At 44.4% G+C, this 12,310-nt stretch overlaps 1 protein-coding gene across 1 annotated transcript in view; it reads right to left on the bottom strand.

Moving 5' to 3' along the window:
* Positions 1–12,310, bottom strand: part of NUDCD3 (NudC domain containing 3) — a 94,160-nt gene that overhangs the window by 25,980 nt on the left and 55,870 nt on the right. The window contains exon 3 of the mRNA XM_069461739.1: positions 8,095–8,227. Coding sequence (XP_069317840.1) covers positions 8,095–8,227 — 133 coding nt within the window. The remainder of the gene's footprint in view (positions 1–8,094; positions 8,228–12,310) is intronic.

Below are 12,310 nucleotides of genomic sequence, written 5' to 3'. Positions count from 1 at the left end.
ACCAAAAGCACCAGCAACCAAAGGAAAAAAAAAAATGGATAAATTAGACTGCATCAAATTTAAAACTTGTGCTTCAAAGACACTATCAAGAAAGTAAAAAGACAACCCATAGGAGAAAGTATCTGCAAATCATGTATCTGAAAGGTATAGTATCTAGAATGAGTAAAGAACTCTTAAAACTCAACAATAAAAAGACAAACAACCCAATTAAAACATGAACAGAAGATTGAACAGGTACTTCTCCAAAGAAGATATACAAGTGGACAGTAAGTACACGAAAAGATGCTCAACATTATTGGTCATGAGGGAAATGCAAATCAAAACCACAATGAAATACTACTTCATATCCAGTAGAATAGCTACAACTAAAAAAAAAAAAAAAAACACCAAAAAACAAAATAGATAATAACAAGTGTTGGTGAAGATATGGAGAAATGTGGACCCTCATACATTTCTGGTGGAAATGTAAAATACAAAATGGCAGAGGCACTTTGGAAAACAGTCTGGAAGGTCCTCAAAAAGTTAATTATAGAGATACCATATGATCCAGCAAATCCACCCCTAGGCATATACCCAAGAGAACTGAAAATGTATGTCCACATATGGGTGATAAGGGAAAGACTGGGGTGCAAGTAGGTGCACAGTGGGGAATACAGAGATGCCACCTTCTCTCCAGCCTCATCCTGCAGGGCATGAGATGCCGGTGAAGGACATGTGAGACAGTCTGAATAGAGGTTGAGACCACCTTAGAAATGATCTTGTGGCACATTTATGTTTGGGGAGATGCCTTCACAGGCCAGAGGTCGTCACCCGAGGTTCTGATGAAAACCCTACCACCAAGGGCCCTCTAAGACTAGGAGTGCTACCCAGCAAGCTGAGCAATATGTCCCTTAACCAAATAATAAATAGGATAAAGATACACACGCAAGTATACTTTGTGTAGATATATCCAAAAAACACACCCACATTTACTAAGCAAAATTAAAGTTATATATTCAATACAAGAACTGGTTTAAAACCCAGAGTACTCCCCACCAATACCCAGCAAGGCCCTTATCCACATACAATAATTTGCAACAGATGGTGTGTATAAGCTAGAACATTTCTTTCAATTACAATTTTTAAAAATCAACACTAGGGTCCATTTGTTGCTTCAGTTACATCTAATTTTGTTCAACTTCCTGTTTCAGCCTCCTGAATAGCTGAGACTACAGGCATGTGGCACCTCACTTGGCTAATTTTTCTATTTTTTGTAGAAAACTGGCTATTGCCCAGGCTGGTCTCCAACTCCTACCAAGCAATCCTCCTACCTTGGCCTCCCAAAGTGTTAGGATTACAGGCACGAGCCACCACACCCCCAGCCTCCACTTGTATTTTTTTAACAGTTGCATTTTGGAGTGCCTTTACCTAATCAAATATAATAGGAAGGTCAATTCCAAGTGATAAAATTCATGGCATTAGGCTGTTGTTTTTAACAAAAGAGAGAGGCCCAAATTGCCATGGAGAAGGGCCTTCTATGAGGAAAACAAATCATTTCCGTAACAATTAAATTTGAAACCCTTAGGAGAATTTAGACAAAACTACTCAAATAAGGTAAGAAGATCAAAGTGGATTAGAAAGCAGCAAAAGTTCAAATGACTGACCATCAAAGAAACTCTACCCAAAATGCAATCTATTCCTTTCTAATTCTGATTCAATTCTAGAAGCCACTAAAAAATAAAAAAGAACTAATTAATTTGACTACATAAATATTAGTAGGCTCTGCAAGGAAAAAACATAAACCAACTCAAAAGATTAACAACAAAATGGGACAACAGATCTGCAATATGTATTACAAAGATCTAATCTTTCTAATATATACAGAGCTCCTAAAAATCAGTAAGAAAAAGTACAACAAACTAATAGAAAATGGGCAAAAGATATAATCAGTTCAAAGGAAAGGCACATGTAGAAAGACACTCCACCTCACTCTAAGAAATACAAATTCATACTATACCTAGATGCTATTTTTCACCTATTCAAATTATAAAACCCAAAAGTTTGATAACATACTATTGACAGCAAATTTGTGAAAAACCAAGGACTCTTGTATATAGCTGATGAGCATGTAAGTTACTATAACCCCTATGGAAGGTAATTCGGCAATACTTATAGAAATTAGAAATATATATACCTTTCAATCTAGCAACTGCACTTCATAGAATTTATTCTACATGGAAAGGCACATATGCAAATGAAGTTTGCTGAAAGACATCACTGCTTTATTGTTTATCAATTTTTAACAGCAAAAAACTGGAAACAAACTAGATGTCCATTAACAGGGGACTGGTTTAATAACCAGCCTGTTGCTTCAAGGGGGCAAAAGTAAAGAACGGGAGCCCCAAGAATGAGGGGTGATGGGCTTGGGGCACTTGAGCCAGAAGACCAGGGAAAGCAAGGTCTACAGAGAATTTACCGGGCACCTCTCAGGCAGTGGGCCTATGGAGGTAAACAGAAGAGACCAGAGCTGCTCTGGTAGGACCAGGCTAACACTGGGCAGGGGCAGTGAGGTCATCTCAGTAAGTGCGATGCAACATCTGTGCCAAAGGTAGGGATGGGGAAATATATGTTCGTACTTGATTATATATGCATAAGTATCTGAAATATCCCCCAAACCAGTTACACGATAACTTAGGTCAGGACTGGGGGCTCAGTACAGAACAGAAGAACACAGAGGTAGAACAGGGATTTTTTCTCATTGTACATGTTTATGCTTTCAAACATGTAAATGTACAATGCATTCAAAAATTAGGTAAATTAAAAAATAAAGTAGATAAATGCAGCCTATTAGCCTTTTCTATTCTGGAAATTTCCTATAATAAAAAGTGTTCCTAGATTTTTTCGAAATGAGTTCTAAGAAGGGAATGCCACATGTTATGAAGCTTTTAGCACAAATTCCAGCACCTGCATCAAGCTCAGAGGCAAAGTATCACCATAAATCTAAGCCTGGGCATCAGTAAGAGCCATACAAGACACACCTAGGGACTAAGGTGCTATTCCAGAAGATTCCTGCAGTGGGGACAGAGACTGCAGCAAGCAGGGCAAGTGTGTGTACCAGCCTGCAGGACCACCCACAATCTACGAGAGAAAGGAGATTTAGGAGGAAACAGATTCACATGTTATTCAATGACATCCAATTCTGACTTCATTTGCAATAATATCATGGCATTTTCCACACAAAAGACAGTTGATAAGACAGGGTAGGAAAGGGAAGGGCCCCTGTGTTCTGGTCTCTGCTCTGCCACCACTTCACCAGGAGAGTTTTCTCATCTGCAAAATGAGAGGTTAAACTAAAAATCTCTGGAGTTCAACTTTCAGAAACACTGAAATCCTCTGAATCATTAAAATGCTAGGTTTATAACCACCCTGGTCTGACATGAGCAATCACATAAACATCTATGTCATGAACTCAAAAGTTCCTTGTACCTATTCTGTGGGTACAGAGGAAAAAGAAGGGAAGTCAGCTGCTTTTCCTAAACAGAGCAGAGTGGATGGAGCAGAGATCATGGTGAAGGAAAGACCTAACCATATTTTACTAATGCATGAAACTAAAAGCTTCATTTTGAGAAGTTTTTCTTCAGATTCACCAGCATGATGATTTTTTTAAAATGTTGCATGTAAAATGAGAACACTTTCTATTTTTCTTCTGAAGAACATAAAGCATTATGCACACACTCTCATTTGTCTCCCACCACCCTTGAGAGGCAAGAGTAACCTATTTCTACAGAAATCTATTTCTACAGAAAAGGGATCAACGAAAGAGACCAGGAGAGGCAAAGCTCTCAGAATACCAGCATCAAGCTACAGCTGGAGAGGAGAGGGCCTGACTCTCCTGCAACGCTCTATCCCACAGCCCCGACACAAACACAGAGCTGCCTGCACAAAGCCCCTCAATCACAACCAGAATAAATTCTGATTTTATCTGCTGAGTTGCTGCAGCCGGGGCTACCATCATGATGATATCTGCTAGATGGCACAGACAAAAACCAAAAATAAACACTGCTGACAGGCAGCCGTGACAGGTACACTTTGGGAACAACTGGAAAGGAGTCAATCCAGAAAGCGCAACTCTCAGGAAAAACCCTTAGACCAGCAAAATCCAAGAGATACAAAATAAACTTAATTCCAAAGTTTTAAGTGAGGCATGACTAAAACTCCTAGATCACTAAGAAACTGAGAGACCAAGAATTTTTCAACCATGTAGGAGATGAAGCACAACACTAAGGCAGGTCACCATGACAAATTAAGTCAGTGAGTGTCACAAAAAGCCAATACAAAATTAATCAGTGGCTGATGTGGGAAGCCCCTTCCTTCCATCCTTCTGTCCTGGTCTTATAACCAAACTTCACCTTCAAGCCTTCTCTGAGGTGGGAAGAAGCATCCGCTCCAGAGTGAGCCTCGAACCTGGCCTGGCTCTTGTTGGCTGGAACCCTGCACACACAGCTCTCAGCAGCCCTTGGGGCTATACAGTGCCTGCACAATGTCAGGAGGACTGGAGGGGACAAGTCACTGCTCCAAGGCACACAGAAAACACTATGTCAGTGCTGGTCAAATACACAAGTCACCCAGTTTTACGTTCCGCACCACGCTTGCCCCCACCTAGAATGACCTTGCTTATTTATTTGCTGACTTACTGCCTGTGGCCCACTGGGATATAGCTCTGGACCAGCAATCTTGTCAGTCTTGGTGACCTCACACGCCTAGCTCCTGGGACAGAGCACAGTCCAGGTGCTCCAAAAATGTCTAATGCAGAATGAGCCAAACCCAGGGTTATCCTTGATGAAAGAAGAGCCACATCATCCTAAAGGTCACATCACATGACAAAGTGCATGTGAAAGAGGTGTAGCTCTGAATTTGAAACAAGACATAGGGGGCAGAAGCCTCACAACACAGTGCCCACCACAGAGCAGAATCATGGCATCAACCACGATTAGTTGGCAAGCTCATCTGAGACACCATTTCCAGAGGGAAGTTGTCTCAGGTAGCTGTGCAAAGTACATAGCAAAAGCTGTTAGGTAACTTAGGTCTCCTGAGTCAAAGAAAGAGACAATAAGTAGTTTTAGGCTGGGCCTAATAAAAATCCTTTCAGGGAAATCCCCAGAGGTTCATGGAGCAGTTTACAAGACAGATAAAGGACCAGGAAGCTGTAATTTTTTTAGCCAAGTTAATGAAGCATAACACTTTCCATAATTTATACAACTATGTAACATAGGATCCAACAATCCTACCAAAAAATGAAATGGAAATCAATACCTATCCCACTCCAACCCCAAGAAGATGCTGGGTAAACTATTTGGGCAGGGCAACTAGCACCTGCTCCTGACCTATTAAAAACAGACAAGAAGTAGGCCGGGAGCAGCGGCTCATGCCTGTAATCCTAGCACTCTGGTAGGCCGAGGAGGGAAAAATCACTTGAGCTCAGGAGTTCGATACCACCCTGAGCAAGAGCGAGACCCCCATCTCTAATAAAAATAGAAAAATAAGTTGGGCATGGTGGCGCATACCTGTAGTCCCAGCTACTCAGGAGGCTGAAGCAGGAGGACCGCTTAAGCCCAGGCATTTGCAGTTGCAGTGAGCTATAATGACACCACTGCACTCCAGCCTGGGTGAGAGTAAGACTCTGTCTCCAAAAAAAAACAGAAGTAGACATTGAAAGCTGGAATTCTGTGTGAATAATCCCTAGTGATCTGGTCTGATTTGGATGCTAAACTTATGATTCTGGGGGTCACCAGGTGCTAGTAAGAGAGCTATTGAGATGGCAGGGGGGAGGAAGGGAGAAATGAGCTGATGGTTATTTCCTGCTGAAGCAGGGCCACTTGCAACTCACTGATCCACATCCATGGTCTTTATTCCATTACCAGCCAGTGAGTGTGTCCTGTCTTTTGGGCCACAGAATGAGTTGCATTCATCTCACACCAGCCATTTCTTACTAGATGTCACAGTCTTTTTAGGACTGCCATGGACTCCACCCATACTCCTATACACAGGGCAGGTTCAGGGCATGTCTGCCTGTTTCGAGTGGAGCTCGGAGAGCTAGTGAGAGATGGCAGAGGAAGTGGCTGTAGAGTGGGGAGGCACAGGACAGAAGGGCCAGAGGGACTGGGATTGAGCCTGGCAGTCTTACTGTTACCACATGGGGTGTGCGGTGCCAGCCAGGCTGCCCACACTGTACAGAGTGAGTTGCTTCCTGAAAACACACATGCAACTCAACTTCTGTGTTATATGCTCCAGTACAGTCTCTCCTTCTGAGAAGCCAGGAGTGTAACCCAGAGGGAAAAGTATGAGCTTTAGAAGCAGACACACCTGAATCAAACCACAGCTTTGCCATGTCATTCATTCATTCATTCAAAAACTATCTATAGTGCTCACTGTTCCAGGCATAACGACAAGGGAGACAATACCGTGTATTTCTCATGTCAACTTGGATAATTTAGTGACTTTTCTCAGCCTCAATCTCTCATCTATAAAATAGACATGACTTACTCTGCAGGTTGCAGGTTCTCATGAAGATTGAAATAAGGATACAACTTCTGGCATATATCAAATTTTTTTGATATTTTGGAGTTGAATTATATAATTTGCTTTGCATTGTTACATGAGGTTTTTTTTAAAATAAAGTGAAGCCTACTTATTTATAACCTATGATGATGTTACTCTTATCAAAGTTCCCTGAGTAAATATCTCTCTCCCACTAAAAGATTAAACTTCTATTCACTCACACTCATTAAATGGAGGTTTCAGAAACCTTAAGTTTCTGAAACTCAAGTTGTGAATGTTACAGCTACACCCTGATGTGAGTCCCTGCTCCATGGAAGAGCACTGCAGTGCACAAACCTAGAGGTCCCCTTCATCCTGTGACCTGAGTTCTTTGCCTCCCAGGACTATTGGCTGGGGCTTCAGTGGGTCTCACGATTGACCTGACTTGACTTGAAGGGGGGTGAAGGGAGTGTGGATGAAGAAAAAGAAGCACTTTTATGTTTGTTTTTGAGGGGAGAAAAGGCCCACAGCGTGGCAGTTGGCACCAAGGAAGCTGAAAGAGTTCTCCATGAGGCCCCTGTGAGACGTGGCACAGCTGTCCTCAGTGGGCGGCATGAACTACAGGCCCAGCCATCTTGCCCCTGAGTGGTTAGGGAGGCACAGAGAGCGACACTAGAGTGCTGGTCCTGGCAGGGATGGAACACTCTCTGACGACCCCAAGTCAACCTTAGAAAGGAAGACCTGGGGACAGGGAAGCTTACCGTCAGCACACAAGTGTCCTATGTGAATAGAAGGAAATGAACAGATAGCAAGGAAAGCAGGTGGGGACCTTGGGGCAGGCTGAGCCTATCTCTCCCTCTCTTTGTGCAGCCATCTCACTGCCCTGTGGGGACTGCAGGGTCTAACAGTTCTCTTTCTCCCATGATTAAAGGTCCTGGAGAATTAAATCATAGCCTTTCATCTCTGTGATATACAGTTCATCACCACACACAGGGAGATGGTGCCCACTGTGTCACTTTGCCTAAGGTGAGTTTACTGGACCCTAGGCTGGCAAAGCCAGGAAACTCACATGACAGATGCTATGTAAATACACCTTAGCTATCACTGACAGTTTAGTTGCCAGGACTTTTCTTAGGGAGACTGAAGGCAGATTTAATCTTAGGAAAAATGTAGACTTCACCAAGGTAATGTCTGAGTATTCCCTTGTAAACCTAGAGGCTGACCATCTCTAATGGGGGCCCCAAGAGTATCTATGACTTTGTTTAGTAAAAGAGGACAGTACATCAGATTCGTGGGCTTCTCTCGTGGGCCACATGCACATCTTGGTGTCAAATGCTGCTCAGAGATCAGGGCTCACTGTCTCCTGAGGGGAGCCTTCTACAGACCAGCTGGGAGGACCTCGTGGACAGAAGGAGGGAAGTGAGGATGGTGCACGAAGCCCACTCCTGGGACAGAAGGAACATGCCTCACACCCTAAAGCCCATCCAAACCCTTCCTCAACAATGCTGGATTCTTCTTCCCGCAACAGCTCCGTCCAGCTTGGGTGAAGTCATTCCCGCCTCCCCCCAAGGCAGTTACCTGCTTCCCCTTCACCACGTGCTTGGGCACTGGCACCCTGACTTCCAGGTCGGTGTAGTCCTGTGACCAGGTATAGTTCTCACGGACAGCACCATTGTAACTGTCAGGGTTTTTCTGGAACTGCTCCTGAATCCTGAGAAAGAATAAGAAAGGTTAAGATGCCTACTAGGCAGACACGAGCAGAGGACCCCACCAGCAGCCCGGCACATGCCACTCCTACATCCTGAAGGAGTGACTAACTTGAGTTTCACCTCAAGCTCACCTGCTTTTGTATCTGCAAACTCCCTCTTTTTTGGGTGATTTCCTTTCTGACCCTTCTACATAGTCTCCCAGGAAATCACAGGACAAGGGAAAAGCTATAGAGAAGAAACTCAAGTGCGGCATCCTTGAGTTTAGGAAAAGTATCTGCGACCACGATCAAAGCACAGGCTGGTCTTGCTGCCTTCACAATAGGGATCTTGTGAGTAAGATCCTTGGGCTCATGGGTGCTTGGTTTTCTTATAAACTGCTTGTCAGGGCCCACCTTTAAAAAAAAAAAAAGGCAAAACAGTTTCATCCTGCAGCTGCTAAACTTCAATCCTAATCCAACCCCTGGTCTCTAGTTTCTCCCAGTAAATAAATCAAAGCCAAGGGAGATACGTTAAAATCATACATATCATTACTAAGATGTAAGCAATACATGTAATGAGACAGCCTAAAAAAACCGATCAACCAAATCCTATTGCAGATGCCTGTTACAAACATAGCACAGATGCAAATAGGCCTAGCCAAGAAGCTGATGTTAAAAATATTTTCCATAAAACTTAACAATGTTAATAATATAAACATTATATAAAAATAAGTTTAGACTCCCAAGTCCATTATAGTGACAGACAAAAGCCTAGTCATGAAGGAGGCAGCAGCTGTGAACACAGAACATTCCAACAGCAGGCACAGCTCCGTCAACTGGGCCTGCTCAGAGACCAGTAGACGACACCTGGCAGGGAGAGTGCCCCACGGGCCCACAAACAACATGTGCACTGTAATTCCACTCACGCAGGAAAAGACAAAACCACGTGTACATCTGTGTAGATGCACATACGAGACAAGGGTGGGGAAGGGGTAAAGAGGACACACTTTCTCTGGCGAAAGTTCTAAGACAGAATATATTTACCTACAGTTGCTATTCCCTGCCCACTGTATATGCGTGAGGCTGGGCCTCTATCACAGCTCAATTTCTCAATGCTGGGTAACTGGTGACTGTTAAGAGCTGAACTATGTTCCTCAAAATGTTATGTTGGAGTCTTAACCCCCAGAATGTGATATTACTTGGAAATAGGGTCTTTACAGGGGTGATCTAGTTACAGTGAGGTCATTAGGGTGGATCTTAATCCAGTATGACTGGTATCCTTAAAAGAGGACTTTGGACACAGAGACAAACATGCACAAGGAAGACTACGCGATTGGAGTGATGTGTCTACAGGCCAAGGAATGTCAAGGACTGTCGGCCACCACAAGTTGCAAGAGGCCAGGAAGGATCTCCCTGAGGGCCTTCAGAGGGAACACAGTCCAGACGACACCTTGATCCTGAACTTCCCACCTCAGAAGTGTGAGAGAATCAACATCTGTTGTTTAAGCCACCTATTTTGCGGTCCTTTTTTGCAGCAGCCCGAGCAAACACAGTAGCTAAGGAAACTGATTTCAATCAGAGGTGATATTCAAAACTCAGCATATCGGCAGGACTAGGCACTGACTAATTAGAAGGGATGCCAGCCTGAAACTGCCCACACAGGCAGGCCACTATGGGGCACAGTGGTGAAATATGGGAACCAAAAGCCATACAGGAAGCCCAGCTCAATGGCACAAGAAACCAGAGTAGGGGGGAAGGAAACTAAAGAATGGTCAATACCTTGAAAACAGGCAGCAAAAGAAAGATTAGTCTAGATATAACCAATAAAGTGTTTTTAAAGACTATTTAGTGATATGAAAAAAGCTTTCAATATATTATAAAATTCAAAAAAGGGTATATGACTTTTAAGTATGGTATGGCTTCAGTTTCTAAGAAGAAATATATATACATACTTTACACATACATATGGAAAAGACTGAAAGGAGGCACATTAAATCTTTGTGGTTATCTCTGGTCGTGGAATAACAAGAAGTCTGACTTTCTTCTTTGTATCTAGGTATTATCCAAATTCCCTAAAATAAGTAGACATTTTTATAACCAAGAGAAAAACAGTAACTGTTGAAGAGACAGTGGTGTGGCCTGCAGTCCCTACACCCAGGAGCCCTCCTGGGGCCTGACCCCTGGAATAGGGTGCAGAGGAGCTGGGTACAGCAGGAGAGACTCACCCAGTCCCCGAGTTTCCACAGGATCCTTCCATGTGAGCACCAACAGCAGCTTAAAGCTCACATCTGATATGGATACACTTGAACCTGTAGAGAATATCTCCAAAAGAACAATAGGTAGCAGCAGCTCCTCTACGGCTGAGAACTGGGAAGAGACTTCCTTCTCACTGACAGTCTTGTGCACATATTACCATTGAAAATAATAAAAATTATGAAAACAGATAATTTTAATTATTCCCATACACACAAAATGAAGACCAACATGGCCCTAGTATTTGACAGAGATCAAGGAATAAACATGAAGACTCTTCAAAAGTTGGAGAAGAAACGGTTCTGTCAAGAGAGGAGAAAGAGCACAACGGGGGAGGGAGGGCACCTTGGGGATGCTGCTTCCAACAACACAGCAGTCACTCGGCCCACACCACCGGTGACGCCCACACATGCTCTGCCTCTTCCAGGGCTAAGGGCTGCCAGTCTCAGCCTGGGCGGGGCAGGGGGGCGGGATGACATCTGCCACCTTCACCCCCACACCCTGCCACCAAAGCTGTGTGTTTGTGGAGGGGGCTCTGACCACACAGGACCCGCCTCGCTTTGTCCTCCCAGTGTCCTCAGTAGCCCCAGCCCCAGCTCCCCCTGCATAGAACCTGCAGCTTCCTTCCAAAGGAGGCAGGAGAATCACTCCTAAAACAGCCCTAGCAAGTTGCTGGGTGCTTTTTTTAACACACTGAATCCATATTCTCTTTAAATAAAGTTGATTATTTCCAGCCGACAGTATGTAAAAATAAGCGTCCTGTCAAGTGCAGGTGTCTCTGGCCCCCACTGTGCCACCATCGGTCACCCCTGCAGCTGTGGGCCTGGGCAGGCAGTGGGAGGCGGGGGAGCGAGCAGTGATGCTTCAGCACCAAGGGTGGGAGTAGGAAAGTGAGTCAGCAGCCAGGTTGCAGATTATGGAGTAGGTCTCACTGTGGCTCCCACTCCTGATGAGCTGGGATAACAAGGTTCTAAACGTGTTAAAGGAAAATCACAGAACAGGCTCCCACTGCCTGCCAGGTGCTGTGGGCAGCAGGGCCCTCTGTCTCCTTGAGGACAGGCCCTGACTGCCAGACCCTTCCTGGCAGAGTGCAGGCCTGAGTGCTGCTGAGTGCGGCGAGTTGGGTACCAGGGTCACCTGCACAGGAAGAGCTGGAGGCACCCTTGCCAGGAGTCACCATAATGCAGGCAAGCAGGAGTGGGGGGTCACACCTGGTCGGGATCCTGACCCACCCAGTCTGCCTATTCAAGTGCTGCTACTAGGAACAAAAGGCCCTCTCTTCTTTTGTTTGCCCTTCTTGATGTAGCACAAAGGTTACCACCTCTGTACATTGATGACAATGTCCCCATCACCCTCATTTCCCTCAGTTATCCCAGGTGTGAGAGCTGTCATCATACCTTACCACCCACCTATTAACTCTATTGCCACCTGTGCCCTCAGGGGAGGTATTGCAACATGTATGTGCAATGTGCATGTGTGTGTTATGGTCTGAATGTTTGTGCCTATCCCCTCAAATTCATACACTGAAGTCCAAACTCCTAAGGTGATGGTATTAGGAGGTACGGCCTTTGGGAGGTGATTAGGTCAGGAGGATGGAGCCCTCATTAGTGGGATTACTGCCCTTATAAAGGAGGCTCCAAAGAGCTCCCTCACCCTTTCCACCATGTGAGGACACAGCAAGAAAACATAAGTCCGTGAACCAGAAAGTAGGCCCTCACCAGATACCAAATCTGTTGGTGCCTTGATCTTGGACTTCCAGCCACCAGATCTGTGAGAAATACTTAGGTTATTAAGTAAGAAACGTCCAATTTCCTTACGTACTAAGTTTGGCAGTTGACATCTCTGATATTTCAC

Source organism: Eulemur rufifrons, chromosome 29 (genome assembly GCF_041146395.1).
Source record: "Eulemur rufifrons isolate Redbay chromosome 29, OSU_ERuf_1, whole genome shotgun sequence".
NCBI lineage: Eukaryota > Metazoa > Chordata > Mammalia > Primates > Lemuridae > Eulemur > Eulemur rufifrons.
This window is presented reverse-complemented; position numbering and strand designations above follow the sequence as displayed.